Raw genomic sequence first — 27,346 nt, forward strand, 5'->3', positions numbered from 1 at the left:
CCGTCACCTATATAATAGGGATCTAGGTCATATATGATGGCCTCCACTCCCCTTTGCCCATGGATTGATGATGCAAGATTTCCACTTACAGGGCGGTTTTGTTTGTTGACTAGTGCCCTAGATTTTCTATTACAATAGGGGGTGGGGTTCTTTCAGGGTTTAGGTAAGAGGATGTGTAGGGTGGGAGAGCTTAAAATGATCAGGCTGTGAAATTTGACGAAGGTGATGTAATGTGAATTATTACTCTGTAATTTATGTGGCTGTATGATGTTTATAGAACCTGTAATTCAAGTAGTATGAAGCCAATAAAGTCTTGTTAAAGAAAAAGGAAAAAACAAAAACTGATGGTGTGCTTTGTATTCATTCAGTTCAGCCTCAACTCTTCCTTAGAGAAATGTGTAGGAGAGTAGGGTCTGCTATCCTATGGTCACCCCATTTTTTGCTTTTTGCTTCACTGGTTTTCGACTTAATGTGGCTGTGGGCCTGCTAGTCAGACCCACAGCCCTGCTGTTCTCTCTCTAAATTCACAACCATGTACTTTAGGTACATCACCAATTGGGATTGGGTCACCTTATGAGCCCCAGGGCATAGGTGCATCCAAGGCCTTCCAGGGGCTGCAGCATATCTTTTGCCACCCGTGGCTGGCCATCCAAACTGACACAACTGGCTGATCACTCAGCTGGGGCAAGGTCGTGTAATCACCCCTTGCTTAGATATAGTATACCTATGTCTAATCTTATATCTGGACACATATACACCTATAAGTCACTCCTATGGCAGGCCTTAACAATCCTGAAGGCAGAGTGCTTGGTTTTTGTGAGATGGTGCTCTAGCATGAGCTGAGCCTGTCTGCAGCTTTCGGAACCATGTCCTTATAGCTGTTCCAGGATATTGCCATACCATATACTCTTAAGTGCATTATGAACCTCGCGGTTAAATGCTATCTTTGGTTTGGCTTTATCAAAACATGTCGTGTAAGGTGTCATACGCTTTGAAATACTACCCCCAAGCCAGTTCTGGTGACGGGGGTAGCATTCCACCCTTCTAGAGGGAGAAGACATGTTACTTTCCTTAAACCCAGTTAAAGTTAACCAGAGCCTCAGCATCACAAAATGGATGCTGCTGCCAGAAGCACAAGTCTGACCTCCTGCTGCTGGGAGCCCTTCCAGCGAGGGAGGCTTGGACAATAGGTTTCCTGTCACAGGGAGGTGCTAGCACCACCCCAGACAGGAGATAGTGGATTGGGGCAGGGAGGGCCGAATGAAACGAGACACTGCCTGGGGCACACAAGGTGTCCCATGCATAGGCCAGTTCAAACCGGTGCTGGGGCACTCCAGCCCCAGCTCTGGCGCGAAACTGGACAGAGGGTCCCACCCATAGGAGGGACCTAGCAGGTAATCCAGCCCCTTGATTTGGAATAAAGGTAGGAGCTGTGTCCCAAAACTTTAGATAATCCTGACAAACTCTGATACAAAACTCTGGACCCTTCGACATCCTACTCGATGTAGAAGACTGAAGAATCTCCCTTGTGGTCAAGGAGTGACCAACCCTGTGGAAGCAGGCACCATCAAGCGCTCAACGGTTTGCTTTGTTGTTGCTCCTGCCGGAGCTCGAACGACAGAGATAGACAAGAACCGGACTTCCAGACATCCAACAGCCTGATCCACAGCCACAGCAAAGCTGAGACCCGTGGAGGCGACGTGAGACGTGGGACTGGCAATCTTGGAAAGCCAGCGAAGTCCTTTCTGTGCAGCTCCTGAGCTACCCTCGAAGCTGTGCATTGGGGATTGAGAAGCCCCAACCCCGGGCATCCTTTGCACCGAAAATCACCTCTCCACACTCACCGAGTGCTGCGTGGGGCCCTTTTGCATTTTCCTGCTCGACGCGTCTGTCGAGTCACTTGCCCGTTGGCTAGTGGCCTCTGTGACAACAAACCTTCGAATTTTCAACGCTGGTCTTGTTGCTCCAGACTGGCCCTTGCTCCCCTGAAAAGGAGCAGCCCATCAGACCTTGCTGGTCTGATCCAGAAGCCATCTTCGATTCCTGCGTGGGTTGCATTTGCCAAGGCCTGTTGACTCCGAATCGAGATCCGACAGCGAGAGCCTTCGTGGGACAGTCCGTGCCCAGCGCCTGGTCGTCGTCAACTCCTGGTCCACTTGGCAGCGGAGACAAGCTTCACAACATCACCTGATTGCAACCCGACATCTCCTGGTCACTGGCTAGTGACCCAGACTCTGTCCCCTCTGCTTTCAGGTACTCTACATCTTCGATCCACCCTTGGATCCAACCGGACTCTTCTCTCCTGGTCGCCTACAGCATCTTTTCTCCAAGGCTCCATAGAACTGCACGACGAAACCCGACACACTTTGACACCTATGCACCCGCTTCCTGTGGGTGAGGTAACGCGAGTACTGCGGTGCTCCTGTAGAGATTTACATCCCTAGTGTCCTAGTTTTAAGTGGTTACGTTCTAGTCCAGTCGGAAGACTTCCAAATCTGCAACTTTCTAACTTTACGCACCCATTGACTTCTATAGGTGCACGCGTGTGCATTTAGACACTGCACCCGCATCCTGTGGGCCTCCTACGTCCTAACTGCTGTTAGTCCAGTGTAGCCCCCGCGATTCCCAAGGCCTTAGGCCTTACCATTGTTCGTGACGTGGTTCTTATACCACTATTTTAGTATATGGTTTTACGGGCCACCTTTGCAACTTTTGTATGTTATATTAAGTTACTTGTTATACGCTTGTGCTCCTGTGCTCATAAAGAGTTAAGGGGATCTATTTAGAAATAAATACATATATATTTTGAATATATAACCTGTGTGGTGTCCTTTCATTTGGTATTAAATGGTTTGCATTTGGTAAACCAGCTGGATTCACATGCCCATTTGAGTTTAGCCTAAGACTGCTTTTGTCCATGCTACCACTAGGATAGCTGGTCTAGAAGGCTGACTTTACAACCATCACCATAAGGGTTGTTTGGACTGGTGCAAGGTGCTCACTAGAATAGTGATCATCATATACCAGGCCAACTTCTCACAAAATGTGTCAGACAAAATGTGTCAGACAAAACATGGGAAGTGTAATGGACTACCCCATATGAAAATGTGAAATCCCTTTCAGAAGGATGAATGTATGAGCACTAAGCACAGCCTGCCTAGAAAAATTGTAGTAATTGTTGCCTAGATAAACAATGCTTGCAGCTCAATGACGTGTCACGCAGAAGTGATGGCTATAAGGAACATGGTCTTCACAGTTAATAGTTCGGGAGTACAACTGAGCAGAGGCTTGAAAGAAGCACACATCAAAAACATAAGAATCATAGTGAGGTCCCACTGCAGCAAATGAAGGGGGAAACATGGGAAAACACTTTTAGAAAATGCCTCACAATAGGTAAGTAATGAACCAAAAAGAAGTGCCAAAGCTGTATATAAATCAAGAATCAATTATTACAAAACATCCGAACTAAACAAAATGTTTTGATCTCACATCTATGAGTCGATTTAATCCTTTATTTTGAATGAATGATTTTTTCTGAGTTTGATTTGTAATTTCAGAAAACTTACATTTCCTAAGACCTTATGTACACAACATTTATATTAATCACAATAAAAAGCCACAAATATTATATACATTTTCAATCAAAATTCACTCATAACTCAATCATCCTATCTCTCATACAACCACAGACATCAAATAATGAACAATTTACACTGGAATGACACTATTCACAGAAAGCCATATATTCAATTTTTCCTTGTTTTTAATTATAAAAAAACAATTTTAAATAACTTCTGGCTATAATAGTCTACGCGTTTCGAACTCGCATTGTTGTGGAGTTCTCATCAGGACCAGAATCTGTGAAGAAAGGAAAAACAGCCTTTCTTAAAAATCGTCATATCATTGTTAATCTCTATTGCTTAAGCCTCCATCACTACAAGCTCCTTTATCTCTTACCTCTAAACTTGAGAGTTCGTGTGGCTGATTTCAATGGGCAAACCCCGACGCTCAGTCAAATCTAATTCGCGGGAACATATACAAAAGACTTCTGTTACCCATCAAGTCTTCAACTTACATACTCTGTATCTTAACAACCTGTACAGAACTTACTTGTGTATTGGTTAGGGTTGATCAAACTGTGGGCACTCTAGCTCTGTGGGGCAGGAGCAAGGCGATACAATAGTTTTAGTCGCTTCCTTGTTTCTTTTGGAAACGATACAGCGTGTGTGCGGGCTTTGAAGACGCTGTGAGTCGCTGTCGTGGTGTCTGCCTGTGAGGGCAAAACAGAAGGAGGCAATCATTACTTGCCAAATACTTCCGCTGGCTGTGAAACTGATCTAGTTTCCCCAACCGGGTTCAGGGCCTTAACCGACATGCTAACTGTATCGAGGTTCGTACCTTTTTCAATTGTGAGCTCTGGAGGGGGTGAAGAGAATGTATCGCCACACGTCAGACTAACATCCACCGAAGGTCCTGGTCTGCATCATCGGACTGAAAGGTATCCCCAGTGTTGGACCCATTGAGGCTGCAGATTACATATGATGGCCCTCATGTGCCAATGGAAGAGAAGCACCAGCAGGAGTCAAGATGTCAACACAACAAGACACCACATAACTATAAAGGCTGGAAAAATGCTTTTGCTTGAGACAAGCCTTCACAGCTACTATGTTCATAATGGCCCCTATAAAGCAGCCAGCTTAAGATGGGATTTTGGCATTTTGCTGGAGAACCTCTTGGTGGAGATCAATGATACTTCCTTCCATAGAAGGTTAGACACTAGCTGTGCCAAGACGGCCTTCAACAGCCAGTTGTTGTGGTACAGGAATATGTGTTACCCCGACCTGCAGAAAGATGCTCCTAATACCAATATGATCTTTGTGATTACCCAAGGGGTGAATGTAAGGCCGAAAAGGTGCACACTGAAGAGAAAGCATTCTGATCTTACCACAAAGTAACGATGCTACCTGTGGGGCTACAAGTTCAGTACATGAAAGTATGGGTCCTGGAGGTTTAAGGACACAATACAATCCTGGGAGTGCAAGCCCAACAGAACATGGGCAAGAGTCATCATTTTAAAATTCTCCTTGCTGAGAAAGTAAGTTCAGCAACCTGAGGTCCAAAATCAGACTCAGGCTCCAGTCTTTCTAAGATGACCGATCGGATATGATCCGGGTCGGCGCCATCACCACGAGGCTGTCGGAGATACTTTGCTAACCCCAATGTAGCTCAAATTCTACCTATTTGAAGCTACTTGCAGTGAAGATCTGAAGGTGACAAGGGGATCCGCCGAGGAGCCAGCGGTGACCAAGAAATCACACAAAACGTGAAGGCGATTGGAGGGAGCTAAGATGGCGGTCCGCGGCCGCTATAATTAAGCCCAAGTCTCCCCGCAAGTCCCCACGCGAGGAAGGAAATGTGTCAAGCAGCCACCAGCGTTGGCCCGTGATCCCGGGTACATCCGCTCGCTGTAATATGTAGTGAGCCAGCACGGAAGACTCGTGGACGCGTGTGCCGCTGGAGGACTCAGGATCGTGGCAGCCAGCGGGATGCGGCAAAGAGGTACAGGGCACTAAATGCAGCCCAAGAGCCCATGGGGGTGGCAGGGGCCCTTGCTTGTGTTAAGGCACCCGTAAAGTCTGTGAAGCATCCCCTGGGGGCCGAGTGAGCAGGGGGAGACAGGGAAGAGGTGCCCCTCAACTGCGAGTGCCTGACCTCAACACGGTGGCGGTGAGTTTTACAGGGGACTTACACTGGCAGCACCCATCTCCAAGGGCTTATCTCAAGCAACAACAGCAACAGGCTCCAAACACTTGAAGGTACTGGGGAATATCGGCCAGGGCACTTGTGCTGGGAAGCCAAATTTACACAAAAGATGCCTGACTTTAAGATGGCTGCCAAAGTCTGAGCCTCCATTAGCCTTCCTGTACACAACCAGAGTACAAGAGCTGACTGCATTGGCCGCGGGCCCTGAAAGTGACGCGGCCGCGTTGCCGCAAAACCGTTCTGCTTGATGTGGAAGAGAGGGGTGGGCGCGGGTTGGCACGGCCCTGAAAGTGACACGAGAAAGCGAAAGTTCTGCTTAATGAGGAAGACAGTTGTGTGAGCACGCACTAAACCGATTTTTTTTAAAAAAAACACGCGAGTGGTAAAGCAATCTGGGGTGGGGGAGGGAACTGAAGCGTAAGCAAGGCGGAGAGAGTTCGCAAGGCTTAATGAGCCATGACACAAAACCACATGGTGGCTGCTAGCGTGACCGCAAGCTTGAGGCCAGCAAAAGCCTCTGGTAGCACTTTGGAAACACCCTTACTACATTTCTCGCAGAGCAGCGCATGCGCTGGCTCAGCGAGTCCTAAAAACTTTTGAATATATGCCTACAGGACCTGTCATCAGGTACAAAAAGTTGCAAGGAGCAAAGGAAGGCCTCAGTGCGAAAGGATCATCCCTGACATATGGTCCCTAGAAGGTACTTGCCAAGCCCGATGTAGAATGCAAACTGCTCTACAAGTCCAGGACCAGTTTAGCAAGGTCCGCACGTTATCAGGTGAAATGTGATGGGCACCTCAGACAGGAATTTATAACATTCACCTAGAAAAGTATTACAAAATAATCTGGCAAAAGATGGAAAAACCAGGATGAACGGTGGCGGTTGAGGTTCAGAGACAAGACAGAGGAAGAGACATTATGTCCTGGTATGGGTACTGAAGGGCCAGATAGCACAAGAGCTGAGGAAGAGGAGGACTCCATATGGAAAAGGGAGTGAAGGCCTGGAAGCTTCTAGCAGGTATGGTGGCATGGATAAGCCAAGGCAGCGTTGCATAGGTCACTGAGTATCTGTTTATAATTTAATGTGTCCTGGCTAAATTTTGTCTTGGATTTGAAAGCTACCTATCTGCGGTCCTAAGAGTCCGTAGGGAAGTGAGACTGGACTCAGCAGTAAATATGTTACGAGGCAAAGGATTGATCCTGAGGTTTTCTTACAGACAAATAAATTTTCCAGGAAAGCAGAGAGCAGAGAAAGACTCAGGCCCATTTGCATATGCATAATGCCGCTATGTCGGATATTTCACCAGGATTCCTAAAACATCTTTATGTGAAGGATAAGTTGCGAAGTAGGAGTAAAAGACAACGTTTAAAACATAATTTTTCATTCAAAATGGCTGTGTGGGGAAAGTATTTTTATAAACATACGTCTTTGTTTTCTGTATGTTGATCCTTTCCTCTTTCGTACTGTTCCATGGAAAATATTTCAAAAGAAACTTCCATACTTCTTTTCTAAGTGCGTGGCATACACCCTGAAAGTGAAAAGATGAAAAAAATTACAAGTTATTGAACGATTAATGATTAATGATAGTTAAGCCTCTTTAAAAGTGAAATACTGAACCCTGCAATCGAAATTCGAGTCTGATTCTAGGTGTGCAAAATTGCATGCATGCTTTAGTAAATGTGAAGACATTCTTTGGAAACATTTGCAAATATCTAAATGTCTGAGAGGAATCTTTTTTGTGATGGGGAAAATTCATCAACACAGATTTTGTTGAAGAAAAATAATAGCATGTTTCCTTTGCAGATTCTTTTTCAGACAATATGTTGTTGAAAAAGACTGCAAAATGTCTTCCTGTGGTAGGTTTCTCCCAATAACAACGATATTTTGCAATGTCATGCTATTAAAAAACTATATATTAAAAAAAAGTTAAAGTCACACAATAGAAGGATCGAGAACAAACTCCTGAAGCAATCAGGGTCATCATGGACTATAATTCTGTACAAGATTACAATACGGATAGATAAACATTGGAACATATAATAGAGTGAAAATGTGATGAGAACCTTAGTAAGCACAGGAGCTAACATAACTTACAGAAAATCACGCTCTTCGAGAGATGAACTAGTCAATAGCTATCTGAATACCAAACACCAAGGATATTGATTGAATAAACTGAAAGGTTTTTAAACCTGCAAGCCATGCAAGGTATGCAAGAACAGTAATGTTCGGAAGCAATGCACTGTCCCATTTCCGACATACTGTCAGCACAAATGGACCAGTGGAAGAATGCATCTTGCAGCATAAACGTACAACAACCAACACTAAAGCAATATTCCAGCATTACCTCTACGTCCCTCGTCCTCGACCCAGTCATCACTCATGAGGTATTCCACAGACAGGAAACAAAACAGGAAACGCTTTTAGGCTCCACCCCCACTTCTGCCAGGTGCTATATCAGACCTAACCACCAGAAGCACATCCTGTTTTGTTTCCTGTCGGTGGATTACTTGATGGGAGACGCTGGGGTGAGTGTCGGGCACTTACCTGATTTTTTGTCCTGTGGATCCTCCTCTGCTGGGCTCTGGGGGGCTCCCATGGACCGTCGTGGGATTCCTTGGAGTGGGGCTGCTGGGCTTCCCTGTCTCCTCCTGGGCTCAGGTGACTTGGGCTGCTTGGCTTCTCGGGTCTTCCTGGTTTTGTTGCTGCCCAGATGTCTGTTCCTGCTGCTGTTGCCCTGAGGATTCTCCTGCTGTGCGAGGAGTTCCTTGGTGGTGATGTCCTGCTTCCTTGATACCGGCGACGTGCAGGTAGGGGCTGTGAGCGCTTGGCTGCTGTGTGGCGCGCTCCTCCCGCGTGTTTTTCCCTGCTTGCGCCTGGCCCACTCTGTGGATGGGGGCCCGGGTGTCTCCTCCGATGTTTTCTTTGCTCACGGGGGCGGTGTCGAGGGGTTTGCTGTGTTCCTGCCCCCTCTCCGCACGCCTGGGTCTGTTGCGGTCCGCTCACCAGGCTTCCTCTGGAGCTGCGCGAGGACGCCCGCATGCGCGGTGTTCATTCCCTGCCGGGCGCTTGACATGGTCGGACGCCCGGGTGGGCTCCGGGCGCTCCGGTCCTTGGGGGGCATTTCCAGTCGTCCTGACCACGTAGGACGGAGGCACGGTTGGCGGCAAGCTGGGTGAGTGGTTTTTCTCTTCCCTTCGGCGAGTTTGCATTTCGGATTACCGCGCCGGCTGTTTGGCCGCGGTTTCATTTTTCCCGCCCCTCCCTTCTTCCTCGGGCCTGGTTTGTGGTTGGCTGGGGGGTCGGGGGCTTGCCTCCCTGTCTGTTTTTTGCAGTACATTGGTCGTTTTTTTATCCAATGAGGGCCTTTGGAGTCTTCTCTGTGGGTGTCTGATTGGTAGGGTGTGCCCTGCTTATATATAGTCCTCTGGGGGGAGGTATTTTCTTTGTAGTGTTCATTCTTCTTTGTTACTAATTTGTGCTTGGGTGTGTTAGTTATGGGCAAACACCATCGTAAGAGGAAGCATTCCTCCCCTGTGCCTCCCTCTTCCCCTGGTTCCAGTGGGGACTCCTCTCCTCCTTCTGTGAAGCGTGCCAGGAAGGCTGGTGATGATTGGATTAAGCGCCTTATTCTGGAGACTCTTTCTGATCTAAAGGCGACCAAGAAGGAGGCTGTTGGTCTTTCTGGTTCTGCTGCCCTTTATTCCGATATTTCCTCCTCTGCTGAGTCTGATGAGTCTTCTCTGGCTGCTGTTGAGCTTCAGGGCAAGTACATTTCCAGGGATCTCTTGCCTGACGTCCTTTCCCATGTGAGGGTTAACATGGGGTTTCCTGATGATTCTGCACCCAGTACCTCTCAGGATTCGCTCTTGCTGCAGTTTAGGAAGCCTGTTGCCTCTTCCTTGCCGGTGCATCCCTTTGTGTCTGATGTCCTGCTGAAGGAGTGGAAGGACCTGGATCATATTGCCATGCCCAGGTTTATATGTCTAAGCTTTAACCATTGCAGGATAGGGCTGACTCTTTGCCTGATTCCATTCCTGTGGACTCTGTTGTGGCAAGTCTTGTGGGTCATCCTTCCATGGCAGATGATAACATTCTGAAGGACGGTGTGGATAAGAAGGTGGATTCTGCCCTGAAAAAGTCTTATGCCACCTCTCACCTGGCTATTCGTATTGGGATTTATGGGGCGGATGTTGCCCAGTATTTGCTGTCCGATTTCAAATCCCTGTTTTCATCGATGCAGGAGAGTGCCAGTTGTCCGAAGTTGCTGGAGTCCATGGAGCGACAGGCGGAATTCCTGTCGGACATCGCCTTTGATTCTGTTAGGGCTTCTGCCATGTCCTGTGGTTCCTCTATTGCTGCCCGTCGTAACCTGTTGCTGCGGGATTTGAAGACGGACGCGGCCCAGCGTTCCATGGCTTTGAGGCTGCCTTTCACTGGTGCCCGTCTGTTCGGTGACTCGCTGGAGTTGAATCTGCACAAGGACTTCAAGGAACGTAAGCATTCTTTGTCTTTTCGTGATCTTCCGCCCTGGGGAGGTTCCTCCTTCTCAGGTGCCAGGACTTTCCGCCAGCCTTCCAGGTTTCAGCAATCCTCCTTTCGGAATCAGCGTGGCACTGGCAGGTCTTTTCCCCGGAAGTTTCAGAAAAAGTCTCAGAGGGGTGCCGGGTCTGGTCCGCAACGTTCCTGACTATGCCACCCTGGGGGACGTTCTCGCTGGTGGTCCACCTCTTGGTGGTGGGAGACTTCACGGGTTCCTTCCTGCTTGGCGCCTGACGACCTCGGACAGATGGGTGCTGGATGTCTTGTCGAGGGGCTACCGGATCGAGTTCTTGTCCCCTCCCCCCCCCGCCTCAGGGGTGGTGGTGACCCCTTCTCCTCGGGATGCCTCCCGCCGTCTGGCCTTGTTGGACGGGGTTCGGTCTTTGGTCAGCCAGCTTGCGGTTGTCCCTGTTCCAATGGCGGAGCGGGGGTTGGGCATCTACTTCGTCATCTTTGTGGTGCCGAAGATCACGGGGGGCTTCCGGGTGGTCATCAACCTTCGGGGTCTGAACTTGTTCGTGAAGAAGATCCCGTTGAAGATGGAGACTCTCCAGAAGGTTATTCCACTGATCCAGTCCGGTTGGGTGTTCTCCACTCTCGACCTTCAAGATGCGTATCTGCACGTCCCGGTGGCTGTGGGGGATCAGCGTTTCCTGCGCTTCTGCCTGGAGGGTCAGCACTGGCAGTTCTGAGTCCTTCCCTTTGGTCTTCGGTCCGCCCCCAGGGTGTTCACCAAGGTGGTGGTGCCCTTGGTGGCCCACCTCCATCTCCTGGGGGTGTCTGTGTTCCCGTATCTGGACGACTGGATGGTCCAGGCTCCGTCCCTGGAGGTCATGTCTCGCCACCTTCTCTTGACCATGTCTACGCTCAGGGATCACGGGTTCTTGATCAACTTGCCGAAGTGTCACCTGGAGCCTGTCACCCGGAGGACCTTCATCGGAGCCGTGTTCAATTCTGTGTTGGGCAGGGTGTTCCTGCCGGAAGCCCGGATTCGTCGCCTTCAGTCCTTGCTGAGGAAGTTGTTGTCACAGGCCTCGGCTCCCCTCCTTCAGTGGCTGGAGGTTCAGGGCAACGTTTACAAAACAAGAGGAATCCATAAAATTAAGGGTTGACGATGTCCCTACTGTGGTTGGGAGCACGTCTGGTGTTTTTAGGTACCCCTCACACACCAACAGGCCCCTTGGTGTCATGCTTCATCATCGGGGTCATCGTATCCCTCCACGGGATACGGCGTGCTGCGACCAGCGAATACGCGGGAGCACTCTTATGTCTATGTGTGGTGTGTATAGTGAGGGTTATTTAATCATATAGTGAGTGAGTGTGGTGGTGGGGTTGGGATAGTGAGTGGAGATTTAAAAAGGACCTGACTCGTGGGTGGACTCAAAAACTTTAATGGTTCCCCGAGTTGGTACTATTAAAAAAAAGGTTATTAGAGGATGAGCGTAGTATTATGTGCGCTGCCTCTGGGTGTGTGTCAACATGTTTCGATGTAAAAACATCTTCTTCAGGACAGGGTTACACAAAATCCCCACCTTACTCACGTTTTTCTAATTTGTGTATATACAAAAAAGTGATATTTATTAGTGAAGGTCTATTATTGTACCTAAACTTTAGCCGCTATTTTGCAGACCTGTAGAGAGAAAGGATAAAAAAAATGTTTCTGGTAGTCCTTGCTTTCAAAAAAGACCATGGGTTAAATACATCCGTGGTATTGGTCATGCAGAAAAAGTGCGGTTTTTTATAAAAATGTTGTTGAAAACAAACATGGCACGAAGTGTTAATTCTACACAACTATTTTTAGCGTGCCTATTGTGAAAAATACTATTTCCAAAATATTCGAAAAATATTCGAAAAAAGAGGACACATACAAAACGAACACACATACAACATAAAGCACACACTCTAGAATCGGGCCATGTTTAGTGCCACCCGTATTTTGCAAAGGTGGTAAGGTAACTGTGCTGTAAACAGTGAGCCAGCTAAAACATACTGTAAAAATGGGAGTTCAATGCTCCATGAGACCGTGTCTAACGTAGGGGTTACCCGGGCTTCCTTGCTGCCTGTGAACATGAAAAAAGGAAAAGATATATACATCCTGCTGTTTATGCTCTTTGGTACTTACAATGCCGTCTGGAAATGTCCGTTTCATTCAGTTACTCACGGGTCTATGAGGAGAATCCCTCTTCGCTGCCCCTTACGCCGGCTCCGTCGTATCTAAGAATGCGTCTTAGACGAGCCTTTTTATGTGCTGGGTACACGCCCAGGTTTATCTTAATTAGTGGCCGGTGCGTAAGTATTTAGTCAATTACTCGCCGTGGAGCCCATATTTGGTCTACCGGTGATCAGCCTGTTGATTGCCGGGCAGCCGCGCGATTGTCTTACGCGCATGCGCATAACGGAGGCCTAACCGTGTCCCACGAGAGGGTGCGGCTCTGTCTCTGCGCATGCGCAATGCCTCAAAACCCGCGATGCGATGTTGCTGATGCTCTAAGAGGCTTGCTGTTTACAACGTGAGAGTCCGTCTCCGTTGAGCGCATGCGCATTGCAAAAACCTGGAAGAATTGATTTCAAACCCTTCGATTCACCAATTTATATTAAAAATATTAAAGTGGGACAGCATTTCGGCCCCTGTTATTAAATCCTGTTCTCTGCATGCTCATTTCATCCCGCTCATGTTCCTTCTTTTTTGCATGTCAGGCAAGCAAGGTGTAGGTAGTTTTCTGCACGGTCCCTGGATGGATTATTTTTAGAGGTATCTCAATGTACATTCAGTTTCTTAATTGCCCCCAAGGTATATCATCGTTGAGGCCTGATATGTGGGTCCCCAGACGGAACACCCAACGCTGTTCCTTCTCAAAAAGGCCATGTTCTGAAGGTAACTGTTCAATGATGGTCCAGTGGATGTCATTGACACAGTGTCCCATCTCCAGGAAGTGGTTGGCCATTTTGGTGGTGCTTTTTTTACACCGTATATTGCTCTTATGTTCATTGAGTCTCGTTTTTATTGCTCTCGTTGTCATGCCAATGTATTCCAAACGGCAGGGGCATGTAATCATGTAGACAACGTTTTTGCTGTTGCAGTTTGTCAACCTCCTCTGGTCCCCACCTTGTTTTCAAGGAGAGCCTCTCTGTTGTTGTTTTTGGCTCTCCTTGAAAACAAGGTGGTAACCAATGAGAAACCGACCAGGCCAATATGTATCACCACATTTAACACCCATTCAAATGAGGTGTCCAAAATAGTGAACAAACATTGGCGCATCCTGAATTGCGGTGAGCTGGAGATAGAAAAACCAATGTTCTCCCACAGACGCGGGAAGAACTTAAAGGATATCCTTGTACATACACGCCCCAGATCTTCTCCACAACACCAATCTTCTGTACATGGGACACAGGGTCATTTCCCATGTGGCAACTGTGCCAGCTGTCACCTGACAAAAAGGAGCACACAACTTACCTTCTCCAATGGCACAAAATGGGACCAGAGGAGGTTGACAAACTGCAACAGCAAAAACGTTGTCTACATGATTACATGCCCCTGCCGTTTGGAATACATTGGCATGACAACGAGAGCAATAAAAACGAGACTCAATGAACATAAGAGCAATATACGGTGTAAAAAAAGCACCACCAAAATGGCCAACCACTTCCTGGAGATGGGACACTGTGTCAATGACATCCACTGGACCATCATTGAACAGTTACCTTCAGAACATGGCCTTTTTGAGAAGGAACAGCGTTGGGTGTTCCGTCTGGGGACCCACATATCAGGCCTCAACGATGATATACCTTGGGGGCAATTAAGAAACTGAATGTACATTGAGACACCTCTAAAAATAATCCATCCAGGGACCGTGCAGAAAACTACCTACACCTTGCTTGCCTGACATGCAAAAAAGAAGGAACATGAGCGGGATGAAATGAGCATGCAGAGAACAGGATTTAATAACAGGGGCCGAAATGCTGTCCCACTTTAATATTTTTTATATAAATTGGTGAATCGAAGGGTTTGAAATCAATTCTTCCAGGTTTTTGCAATGCGCATGCGCTCAACGGAGACGGACTCTCACGTTGTAAACAGCAAGCCTCTTAGAGCATCAGCAACATCGCATCGCGGGTTTTGAGGCATTGCGCATGCGCAGAGACAGAGCCGCACCCTCTCGTGGGACACGGTTAGGCCTCCGTTATGCACATGCGCGTAAGACAATCGCGCGGCCGCCCGGCAATCAACAGGCTGATCACCGGTAGACCAAATATGGGCTCCACGGCGAGTAATTGACTAAATACTTACGCACCGGCCACTAATTAAGATAAACCTGGGCGTGTACCCAGCACATAAATAGGCTCGTCTAAGACGCATTCTTAGATACGACGGAGCCGGCGTAAGGGGCAGCGAAGAGGGATTCTCCTCATAGACCCGTGAGTAACTGAATGAAACGGACATTTCCAGACGGCATTGTAAGTACCAAACAGCATAAACAGCAGGATGTATATATCTTTTCCTTTTTTCATGTTCACAGGCAGCAAGGAAGCCCGGGTAACCCCTACGTTAGACACGGTCTCATGGAGCATTGAACTCCCATTTTTACAGTATGTTTTAGCTGGCTCACTGTTTACAGCACAGTTACCTTACCACCTTTGCAAAATACGGGTGGCACTAAACATGGCCCGATTCTAGAGTGTGTGCTTTATGTTGTATGTGTGTTCGTTTTGTATGTGTCCTCTTTTTTCGAATATTTTTCGAATATTTTGGAAATAGTATTTTTCACAATAGGCACGCTAAAAATAGTTGTGTAGAATTAACACTTCGTGCCATGTTTGTTTTCAACAACATTTTTATAAAAAACCGCACTTTTTCTGCATGACCAATACCACGGATGTATTTAACCCATGGTCTTTTTTGAAAGCAAGGACTACCAGAAATTTTTTTTTATCCTTTCTCTCTACAGGTCTGCAAAATAGCGGCTAAAGTTTAGGTACAATAATAGACCTTCACTAATAAATATCACTTTTTTGTATATACACAAATTAGAAAAACGTGAGTAAGGTGGGGATTTTGTGTAACCCTGTCCTGAAGAAGATGTTTTTACATCGAAACATGTTGACACACACCCAGAGGCAGCGCACATAATACTACGCTCATCCTCTAATAACCTTTTTTTTAATAGTACCAACTCGGGGAACCATTAAAGTTTTTGAGTCCACCCACGAGTCAGGTCCTTTTTAAATCTCCACTCACTATCCCGACCCCACCACCACACTCACTCACTATATGATTAAATAACCCTCACTATACACACCACACATAGACATAAGAGTGCTCCCGCGTATTCGCTGGTCGCATCACGCCGTATCCCGTAGAGGGATACGATGACCCCGATGATGAAGCATGACACCAAGGGGCCTGTTGGTGTGTGAGGGGTACCTAAAAACACCAGACGTGCTCCCAACCACAGTAGGGACATCGTCAACCCTTAATTTTATGGATTCCTCTTGTTTTGTAAACGTTACCCAGGGAGAACGAAACCATATAGTCTCTCTCTCTCCTTCCTTTGTTAAAATTTGGAGGTTCAGGGCCACATGGCTGCTTCTGTTTTCACCATGCCCTGGGCCAGGGTTCATCTGCGGCCTCCGCTGTGGCATGTGCAGCGGTGGGTCCCCTTTCCTATCCTGGATTTTGCAGTTCCTGTTCCTCTGTCTCTGGACGTTGTGTCTGCTCTCCAGTGGTGGCTGGATCCCTCCCACCTTTCCGTGGGGATGTTGTTTTGTCTGCCTCCTCCTCTGGTTGTGACCACGGATGCCAGCGCTTCGGGCTGGGGCGCGACTCTGGACCGTTGGGTGGTGCAGGCTCGTTGGCTCCCGTCGGAGTCACGCAGGTCGTCCAACTGGAGGGAGTTGTCTGCAGTGGAGAGGGCGCTTCGCTATTTCCATCTTCATCTGGAGGGTTGACATGTCCTGGTGAGGTCGGACAACACGGTGACTGTGGCCTATATCAATCACCAGGGGGGACCCACAGTTCATCCCTTAATCTGGTGGCCTGTTCCATCTCGGCTTGGGCAGAGCTTCATCTTCTGGCCCTGTCTGCTCAGCACATTCGGGGTGTGGACAACGTGGTGGCAGACTCGCTGAGCCGGAGGTTTCCTTCGTCTCTGTCCCTGTGTCTGGCTCCCCGGGCCTTTCGGATGCTTTGCCTGAGGTTCGGGACTCCGGCTCTGTCCCGTTTGCCTCTGGGTCCAATGCCCTGGTTACCCTGTTCTGCTCCAGGTTTCCGGAGGTGGGCGCCTGGGGGGTGGATGCCTTTTTTCTCCTGTGGCCTCCTTGGCTTCTCTATGCCTTTCCTCCCTTTCCTCTGATTCCTGCCTTTTTGCTGAAGGTTCACCTCAGGTGGTGGCGGTTCTACCACATTGGCCGAGGAGGTCCTGGTTTCCTCTGTTGCTGGGCCTAGCGGTGGGCCCTCCTTGGCTTCTGCCCCACTACCCCTCTCCTCTGAGGTCCCTGTCCCCCCTTCTGGTTCCCCTCACCTTGGCGGTCTGGAGGCTGAACGGTTGTCTCTTTGGGCCCATGGTCTGCCCAACCACATCATTTCTGTGATGCAGGCCTCTCGTAGGCAGTCTACCTTGTCTTCCTATTTGAAGCACTGGTCTTCTTTTTCGGGGTGGTGTTCCTCCTCTGGTCTGTCTCCTACCTCTTGCCCCGTGTCTTCTGTTCTTCAATTTTTTCTGGATGGTTTTCAGAAGCGCTTTGCTTGGTCTACCTTGCGGGGCCAGTGGGCTGCTATCCGTGCCTTCCGGGACCCTGATTCCTTTCTTCCTTCGGATGGCTTGTTGGTTTCTTGCCTTTTTCTGAGTTTCTCTCTCTCTTCCCCTTCTGTTCGTTCACTGGTGCCCCCTTGGGATTTCTCCTTGGTGTTGGGTGTTTTGCAGTCTTCCCCTTTTGAGCCATTGGAGTCTGTGGACCTTAAGTTTCTGTCCTACAAGGTGGCTTTTCTGGTGGCAATTACATCTGCGAGATGGCTGGGGGATCTTATGGCCTTGCGTTGTTCCCCCCCCCCCCCCGTTTTTGCGTTTTCTGGATGACGCTGTGGTGCTCTCTTTGGATCCGGGTTTTGTCCCCAAAGTCCGCTCCCGTTTCCATTCCTCTCAGGAGCTGGTTCTTCCTTCTTTGTGTCCTTCTCCTTCTGAGCTGTTGCTTCATTCTTTGGATCTCAGGCGTGCCTTGTCCATTTATGTTGCTCGGTCTGGGGTGTTTCACTCTTCTGACTCTCTCTTGGTGACCTTTGGTTTGGCTGGTAAGGGTAAGGCTGCTTCCAGGCTCACTTTGGGTCGCTGGATTAAGGCTGTCATCACTCTTGCCTATCTTGGTGCTGGTTTGCCTTGTCCGGCGGGTGTCCAGGCGTGTTCCACTCGGGCGTGTCTGCCTCCTGGGCTGCTTACCATGGTGTCTCTCTTGATGAGATTCGTCGGGCTGGGACCTGGGCCTCCGAGTCCACGTTTGTGAGGCACTACAGGTTGAATTGTGCCCTGTCTGACCGGACCAATTTTGGTCGTGGGGTGTTGCAGGCTGTGGGGGTTCCCCCTCCGCTCTGATTCTGTTTGTTTATTAAAACTTTCACTTGCGGCACTCCTTTGTGTCTGGTCTGTGTTTTGCTGGGATGTATGACGTTACAACGCATACTTTTACTCCGCATACCATTACAACGCGGTATTTACAACGAATACCGTTACAACGCATAGCGCTTTGGGGTGCTGGATAGTGGTAAGTATAATTTACTATTCTAACTCCAGTCCCCGTGGACCCTAGGGAAGGTGTTGGATAGTAAATTAAACTTACCTCTTATCCTAGAGCGCCCCCCAGCGCAATGCGTTGTAATGTCATGCGTTGTAATGCCCGCGTTGTAATGGTAGTGCGGAGTAAAAGTTGCGTCGTAACGGGTGTATACCCTGCTGCTGTGTTTGGGTTGCCAAAGGCCTGTTTGGGCGTTGCTTTGGTATGCCTCATGAGTGATGACTGGGTCGAGGACGAGGGACGTAGAGGTAATGCTATGATTACGTTTGGTAATCCCCATTACTCTTAGTCCTACTCGTCCTCGACCCAGTCATACTTCACACCCTCCCTCCCTGTCCAGGCCTTTGTTGCTTGGTGTGTCAGGATGTGCTTCTGGTGGTTAGGTCTGATATAGCACCTGGCAGGAGGGGGGGTGGAGCCTAAAAGCATTTCCTGTTTTGTTGCCTGTCTGCGGAATACCTCATGAGTGATGACTGGGTCGAGGACGAGTAGGACTAAGAGTAATGGGGATTACCAAACGTAATCATAGCAGTACGCCATTTCAACCAAGAACATAATGGCAATGCACACTGCTATATTACTTTGTATAGACATGGTAACCATTAACATCAGGGGTGGGAACAGAAGACTAAAATTGCGAAAACTAGAGTCTGAATATATTAGCTCATGAGGGACCAAATGCCCAGGGATCTCAATTTAGATGAATAAATCATTGTGCATACAAATGTGGATATATAATGGAATTTGAATATCATTATGTTAAAAGCCAAGTTATTATTGTGTAACAAAAGGGCTACTTTTTTATACATCTGCTAGAAAGTTACTGCTACAGATTTTCTTTGCCCAATAGCCAATAACACCTATTAGGGTAAGCAGTCACAAAATTAGTTTTCTATACATCGATCTTGGAGGAAGGTTCATGGGAGTCAGTCAGGTGTACTTCCAATGTGTGATATCTTGGTATCGCAACAACGAAATTCCAAATTGAAGTTATTCTATTTTCCCTTGATAATTAGGAGGATAGCTCACATGAGCTCCACTAGTCACACATAATTATTTTGACAACTTTTCGCATGCAAGCCATAATCAGATATTTTAGGTATGGTTGTACCTCTTTTCCAATAGACAAAAAAAATAGGCGACTTGCAAACCGATATTGTACAAATTAACTGCAGTGTTTATATAAATATAAGCTACATTGTTGGCTAATATTAAACTCCTATTAAAATAGGTTTAGGAATTATCCAGCTGCTCACTTTGGGGTGGGCCATATTTTATGAGTAACATTTATCGTAAAATCAACCTCGACGATACGCCCACTTGGGCTATATATTTTAGGTAGGCATAGGCACTCAAATAAATAGCCCCACATTATTATAGTGCATCACTTGCTCAATAGGGACAAAGCTGTTGATTGGCTTTTTCATCAGATTATGAAATAACTGCGTTAAATTGCCAATTTCAGTGGCTTGAACTAAGTTTCCCATACTGCAGCAGGTTAGCTTTTCTTTTCAGGTTATGATTATCTTAATCAGTGATACATTTAATATAATTTCAGTTAATGACAGTGTAGCAAATACTTTTTTAGGTGAACACAGTCTTAAAATTAATTACAAGGTTACCTTTTTCGGTGTTATATGTATATATTTCCATCCTGCACGCGATTTTGAGATGAAGTATATCTTCCTCTTTTAAGGACTGTGTGAAACCGTCCACCATTTACAACAATGAGCACTCTGTGTTCGACCAAAACGTATTGCCTGCTATCATGTTGCACCACAAACTACTGGAATTAAACGTTGTTTTTTTTTAACTACATCCTTGTGTGCTGACGCATTGTGGACTTTGTGCTGTAAAAACAGTTATTCATTCATATATTGACAAAACCAATTCTTAAAGTGACGTTATAGTTATGAAATGTAATTATATCTTATTTTACGCTAAAATAAAAAAATCTTAGAAATCCACTAAAATAACAAGCATTTGCAAGCAATAGGTCTCGCGTTATTAAAGTTTGAGCTATTGGCATTGCTAAATAATGCAACACCAATAGCTCAAACTTTAATAATGGGAGACCTATTGCATTGCAAATGCTTGTTTGAGATTGCGTGTTATATAACTTGGATTCTCATGGCCCGGGGGTCACTTTTAGCCCTACTGACCTTAATATGCAGCCCCACTTTGAACAGCAGCACTGGGCTACTGTTTACTTGACAGAGCGCTAAAATTACCTAGCAGCACTAAGATGTTCATCCTTCCGAGGTCAATAAACTGAGCACAATTCTTCATCTATAAAAACAAGCTGTCGTAAACACGCACTTTTCTACTTATAGTCTTTGCTTACAAGAACCAAGGCTGGCTCCTCGTTTACTGTCAAACTTGCTTGTCGTAAGCAAGAACCACAAGTACAAAGTGCTTATTTACGCACCACTTCCAGGTTTTCAAAACACATCAATAAAAGGTATTCTCATTTACAATGCCAATAGCTCAAACTCTCGCAAATACGAGACCTATTGCATTGCAAATGCTTGTTACACTTATTTCTACTGTTCTCTCTTCCCTTCTCACAAACTGACGCTGACATTTCTGTTTGACTATTGGGTCACGTGCATCTGAAGTCAAACCTGCAGCATGTCCTAGAGAATCCTGGACTGTCCACTGGCTGTGCAGACTGTCCATTCCCTGTGTAGAATGTCCATTCCCAGTAAAGCCTGTCCATTCCCTGTGCAGAATGTCCATTATGTCCTAGAGAAGCATGGACTGTCCATTTCCTGTGCAGACTGTCCATTCCCAGGGCAGCCTGTCTATTCCCTGTGCAGACTGTCCATTTTGTCCAAGAGAAACATGGACTGTCCATGCCCTGTGACGACTGTCCATGCCCTGTGACGACTGTCCATGCCCTGTGACGACTGTCCATGCCCTGTGACGACTGTCCATGCCCTGTGACGACTGTCCATGCCCTGTGACGACTGTCCATGCCCTGTGTAGACTGTCCATGCCCTGTGTAGACTGTCCATGCCCTGTGTAGACTGTCCCTTATGTCCTACAGAAGCATGACTGTCCATTCCCTGTGCAGACTGTCCATTTCCAGTACAGACAGTCCATTATGTCCTAGAGAAGCATGGACTGTCCATTCCCTGTGCAGAATGTCCATTCCCTGTGCAGACTGTCCATTCCCTGTGTAGAATGTCCATTCCCAGTGCAGAGTCTCCATTATGTGCTAGAGAAGCATGGACTGGCCATTTCCTGTGCAAACTATCCATTCCCAGTGCAGCCTGTTCATTCCCGGTGTAGAATGTCCATTCCTGGTGCTGCCTGTCCATTCCCTGCGCAGACTGTCCATTATGTCGTAGAGAAACATGGACTGTGCATTCCCTGTGCAGACTGTCCATTCCCAGTGCAGACTGTCCATTCCCTGTGGAGACTGTCCATTATGTCCTAAAGAAGGAGGGACTCTCCATTCCCTGTGAAGAATGTCCATTCCCAGTGCAGCCTGTCCATTCCCTGTGTAGAATGTCCATTCCTAGTGCAGCCTGTGCAGCCTGTCCATTCCCTGTGCAGACTGTCCATTATGTCCTAGAGAAGCATGGACCGTCCATTCCCTGTGCAGACTGTTCATTCCCAGTGCAGCCTGTCCATTCCCATTGCAGCCTGTCCATTCCCTGTGTAGAATGTCCATTCCCTGTGTAGAATGTCCATTCCCTGTGTAGAATGTCCATTCCCTGTGCAGACTGTCCATTATGTCTTAGAGAAACATGGACTGTCCATTACCTGTGCAGACGACCCATTCCCAGTGCAACCTGTCCGTTGGCTGTGCAGACTGTCCATTCCCTGTGTAGAATGTCCATTCCCAGTGCGGCCTGTCCACTCCCTGTGCACTGCCCATTACAGCCTAGAGAAGCATGGACTGTCCATTCCCTGTGCAGACTGTCCATTCCCTGTGCAGACTGTCCATTTTGTCCTAGAGAAGCATGGAATGTTCATTCCCTGTGCAGACTGTCCATTCCCTGTGTAAAATGTCCACTCCCAGTGCAGCCTGTCCATTCCCTGTGCAGACTGTCCATTATGTCCTAGAGAAGCATGAACTGTTCATTCCCCTGCAGACTGTCCATTCCCAGCGCAGCCTGTCCATTCCCAGCGCAGCCTGTCCATTCCCAGCGCAGCCTGTCCATTCCCAGCGCAGCCTGACCATTCCCAGTGCAGCCTGACCATTCCCAGCGCAGCCTGACCATTATGTCCTAGAGAAGCATGGACTGTACATTCCCTGTGCAGACTGTCCATTATGTCAGAGAAGCATGTACTGTCCATTCCATGTGCACTGTCCATTCCCAGTACAGACTGTCCATTATGTCCTAGAGAAGCATGGACTGTCCATTCCCTGAGCAGAATGTCCATTCCCAGTGCAGCCTGTCCATTCCCAGTGCAGCCTGTCCATTCCCAGTGTAGAATGTCCATTCCCTCTGTAGAATGTCCATTCCCTGTGTAAAATGCCCATTCCCTGTGCAGACTGTCCATTATGTCCTAGAGAAACATGGACTGTCCATTCCCTGTGCAGACTGTCCATTATGTCCTAGAGAAACATGGACTGTCCATTCCCAGTGCAGCCTGCCCACTCCCTGTGCACTGTCCATTATGCCCTAGAGAAGCATGGACTGTCCATTCCCTGTGCAGACTGTCTATTCCCAGTGCAGCCTGTCCATTCCCTGTGCACACAGTCCATTATGTCCTAGAGCAGCATGGGCTGTCCATTCCCTGTGCAGACTGTCCATTACCTGTGTAGAATGTCCATTACCAGTGCAGCCTGTCCATTCCCTGTGCAGACTGTCCATTATGTCCTAGAGAAGCCAGGACTGTCCATTCCCTGTGCGGACTGTCCATTCCCTGTGCATACTGTCCATTATGTCCTAGAGAAGCATGGACTGTCCATTCCCTGTGCAGACTGTCCATTATGTCCTAGAGAAACATGGACTGTCCATTGCCTGTGCAGACAGACTGTCCATTCCCAGTGCAGCCTGTCCATTCCCTGTACAGACTGTGCAGCTCCCAAAGCACGTGTGCACCTTCCCACCCTCCCACACACAATTAGGCGTGAGTCAGGGAGGCCAGCACTGTGAACCAAGGTCCAGCGGCTGCTCCCACTGGGAGTGCATATGGGGTGAGCCCAGGGCTTCCCCGGAGACAGATGATGAGATTATGGAACTGCCCTACTGGGTGGGTGATCTGAGAGTACCTGTTTTCGGGCGTATTGTTTGAGTGATTCCAAACACAGCATCTGCCAGTCTTAGGGCCATGCAGAGGAGGCCAGCGCCTGGCACACTGGTGGGTTTCTCAGGTGCCACCTGTCTCCGTGGATCTGGCACCTGCAATGGTGGTTCGAGGAGCCCAGATACCCTGTGCAGGGCCTTGCTGCGGTCACTGGGCCTGGCGCGCCGGTGCAGATCTGCAGGGGGCGCTGTCCACAGCAAGGATGTGTGGAAGAGGCCAGTGTGACACATCCATGCACGTCTAGAGTCACCCATCTTAGCGCCTGCTGCTCTGGTGAACAGGCGCCCGCCTAAGGGGCATGGATATTACCTCAGGGCAAGGCCTGGTTGCGGATTGAATATGCTACTTACCAGTATGCATCTGTTCTTGGCATGTAGGGCTGCTAACATTCATATCTTAGCATTAGATCGCCGCCTAGTGTTGGGCTCGGATGATCGCACATTGTTGTCCTGGAAGAGTCTTCGAAGTATCCTGAGATAGGTGGCTCCTCCCCTGGACTACAGTGCGCATGGGCATCGGCTCCATCCCCAGATTGTTTTTCGCCATTGTGGCAGAAGATGGAGTGAAAAGTGTAAAGGATGTCCATGCTAATGAATAAATACAATAGTATATCTGCAGCTGCGACAGGCACCGGGGAGGAGGGCGGGCGATATGAATGTTAGCAGCCCTACATGCCAAGAACAGATGCATACTGGTAAGTAGCATATTCAGTTCGAGGCATGTGGGCTGCTAAATTCATATCTTAGCATAGAATACATAGCAGTCCCTCCATCAGCGGCGGTTGCCCGTGCCAGCTGCAGAAACCTGAAAAAGTGTCTTCAGAACAGCCTGTCCTACAGCAGCTTGCTGCTTGGAATGCACATCAACACAGTAGTGTTTTGTAAAGGTATGTGGTGTAACCCACGTGGCTGCTCTGCAAATATCCTCTAAAGGAATGTTCCCTAGGAAAGCCATGGATGCCCCCAGTTTGCGTGTGGAGTGCGCTCTGGGGGGTATTGTTAAAGTGCGCTTGGCTATTTGATAACATATCTGGATGCACTTAACAATCCATCTGGCTATCCCTGCTTTGGAAATCGGGTTGCCTTTGTGTTGTGGTGCGAAGGCAACAAAGAGTTGTTTTGTTTTTCTAAAGGGTTGTGTTCTGTCTATGTAGTACATCAACGCCCTCCGTACATCTAAGGTATGGAGCATTCTTTCCGCCACCGTTTGCGGGTTTTGAAAGAATGCTGGTAAGTCAATAGTTTGGTTTAGATGAAACTGTGACACCACCTTCGGAAGGAATTTGGGGTTAGTGCGTAGCACTACCCTATGTGGATGAATTTGAATGAATGGCTCTTGGATTGTGAGCGCCTGCAGCTCACTGACACGCCTCAGAGACGTAATAGCTACAAGGAAAGCTACTTTCCACGTAAGGAACTGGAGTTCACACGAGTGCAGTGGCTCAAATGGTGGTCCCATCAGTCTGGTGAGAACGACATTGAGGTTCCACACCGGAGCTGGCGGTGTTCTTGGGGGAATGACTCGTTTCAGACCTTCAAGGAAGGCTTTAATGGCGGGCACTCTGAAGACAGAGAGGTGCTGCCTGTTCTGGAGATAAGCCGCTATGGCGGATAGATGTATCCGAATGGAAGTGTACGCTAGATTGCACTTGTAAAGATGCAGCAGATAGCAGATGATGTTGGGGATAGATGCATCTAGCGGGTTGATGTCATTGGCTGTACAGTAAATGACAAAACGCTTCCACTTTGCAGCATAGCATGCTCTAGTAGTTGGTTTCCTCGCCTCCTTGATGATGTTCATGCACTCCGGAGGTAGGTTAAGGTATCCAAACTCTAGGACTTCAGGAGCCAGATCGCCAGGTTGAGCTGTTGCGGATCTGGATGCTGAATTTCTCCATGGTTCTGCGTCAAAAGACTGGGCGTGAGGCGCAGTCTTTGATGCGGCACCACTGAGAGTTCGAGGAACGTGGTGTACCAAGCCTGGCGCGCCCACGTTGGAGCAACTAGGATGAGAGTCATCTCGTGCTGCCTTAGCTTTCTTGCGACCAGCGGTATTAGAGGGGCTGGCGGAAAAGCGTACGCAAATTTGCCTGACCAGTTCATCCATATCGCATTCCCCTGCGACTGTGGGTGAGGGAACCTGGCGGCAAAGTGTTGGCATTTTGCGTTCTCTTTTGTGGCAAACAGGTCTATCTCCGGATGACCCCACTGCTGGAAGTACGGGTGGAGGACAGATGGGTGTAACTCCCACTCGTGCATTTGATGGCTGTACCTGCTGAGCAGATCCGCCATCTGATTGTCCTTTCCTGGGAGGTGTTCTGCCATGAGGAAAATGTTCCTCTGAATGGCCCACTTCCACATGCTCTGAGCCAGATGAGACAGCTGTGGCGAGTGGGTGCCTCCCTGCTTTTGAATGTAGTACATCGCGGTCATGTTGTCCGTCCGGACTAGCACGACTTTGTTGCACAGATGTACAATGAAGGACTTGAGCGCCATGAAGATTGCCATCAGTTCCAGATAGTTGATGTGCATCTTCTGTTGCTGCGTCGTCCATAGTCCCTGCACTGTGTAAGTGAGCACATGAGCTCCCCATCCCTGGAGAGATGCGTCCGTTGTCAGGACAATCTGCGGCACAGGCTCTTGGAACAGTCGGCCCTTGCAAAGGTTGTGTGGAGTCCACCAATGCAGAGAGTCGTATGCCCGACTGGTAACCAACACTAGGTCTGTCAATTGCCCACGAGCCTGTGTCCACTGATTCGCTAAGCACTCCTGGAGCGGGCGCATATGTAGCCGTGCGTGAGGGACTATGAAGATGCAGGAGGCCATCATGCCTATCAACTGCATGAACACTCTCGCTGGAAGCGAGTGTTGTGGCCTGAACCTTTGGATCAGAGCCTGCATGCTGTCTATCCTGACTTGGTTTGGCTGAGCCATGGCCGTCAGGGTGTTGATCGTCGCACCTAGGAACTGCCGGACATGTGCCGGCTGAAGATGCGATTTTGGGTAGTTCAGGGAGAAACCCAGATCGTGAAGAAGGTGAGGTATTTCCTGTGTGACGGGTGTAGTGGAATGTGGAAATAAGCATCCTTGAGATCTAAGGTTGCTAAGAAATCTCCCTGGTTTAGCAATGGAAGAATCTGTTGCAGTGTAAGCATGTGGAAATGTTCTGATAGTATGTACAGGTTGAGGGGACGTAGATCTAGAATGGGTCTGAGAGATCCGTCCTTCTTTGGAATAAGGAAGTACAGGGAATAAACCCCTGTGCCTTCCTCTCCCACCGGCACGAGCTCGATTGCTCCCTTTTGCAGTATCACCACTACTTCCTGCTGCAATAAGAGCAAGTGCTCTGCGGACATAGGTCTTTGCCTTGGCGGGATGTTGGGTGGAGTGGACCTCAACTCTAGGCAATAACCATACTGGACTAGTTGTCGCACCCACCTGTCTGTGGTGATGTTTCTCCAGACGGGCAGGAACTGCTGTAGTCTCCCCCCGACAGGTGTTAGGTGGTCGGGGGGCAGTGACAGAGAGTCACTGTTTGCTTGGAGCAGAGGAGCGGGAGCTGTTGTTTCCTCTGCCGCGACCTCTGTTGCTGTTATTTCTGTAACCTCCCTTGTTCTGTTTTGTGAACGAGGATTGTGCCCCACCTTTAGAGAACTGGGATTGTTGACCCATTTGTCCTCTGGTGACTCCACGTGCGCCTGAGCGACGAAAATTGCTGCCACGAAACTGTTGTGACTGCAGGGCCCCCATGGACTTAGCAGTTTCTGTGTCCTTTATTTTCTCTAGGGTGGTGTCAACATCTGGACCAAACAGACTATCAGGATTGACTGGCTGATTAAGGATTCTTGTCTGAATATCCGGTTTAAACCCTGAGATGCGGAGCCACGCTTGTCGTCTCAGCATAACGCTAGTGTTGATAGCTCTAGCGGCTGTGTCCGCAGCGTCAAGTGCACACTTGATGGCTGCGTTTGAGATTAGCTTTCCTTCCTCAATGAGC

General features: G+C 48.3%; 1 protein-coding gene across 6 annotated transcripts in view; it reads right to left on the reverse strand.

The window, feature by feature from the left end:
- Positions 1–27,346, reverse strand: part of TBC1D15 (TBC1 domain family member 15) — a 607,052-nt gene that overhangs the window by 258,742 nt on the left and 320,964 nt on the right. For all 6 annotated transcript variants that reach the window (XM_078678245.1, XM_078678222.1, XM_078678231.1 and 3 more), the window contains one exon: positions 7,189–7,292. In XM_078678245.1, coding sequence (XP_078534371.1) covers positions 7,189–7,292 — 104 coding nt within the window. The remainder of the gene's footprint in view (positions 1–7,188; positions 7,293–27,346) is intronic.

Source organism: Lissotriton helveticus, chromosome 1_1, assembly GCF_964261635.1.
Source record: "Lissotriton helveticus chromosome 1_1, aLisHel1.1, whole genome shotgun sequence".
Taxonomy (NCBI): Eukaryota; Metazoa; Chordata; class Amphibia; order Caudata; family Salamandridae; genus Lissotriton; species Lissotriton helveticus.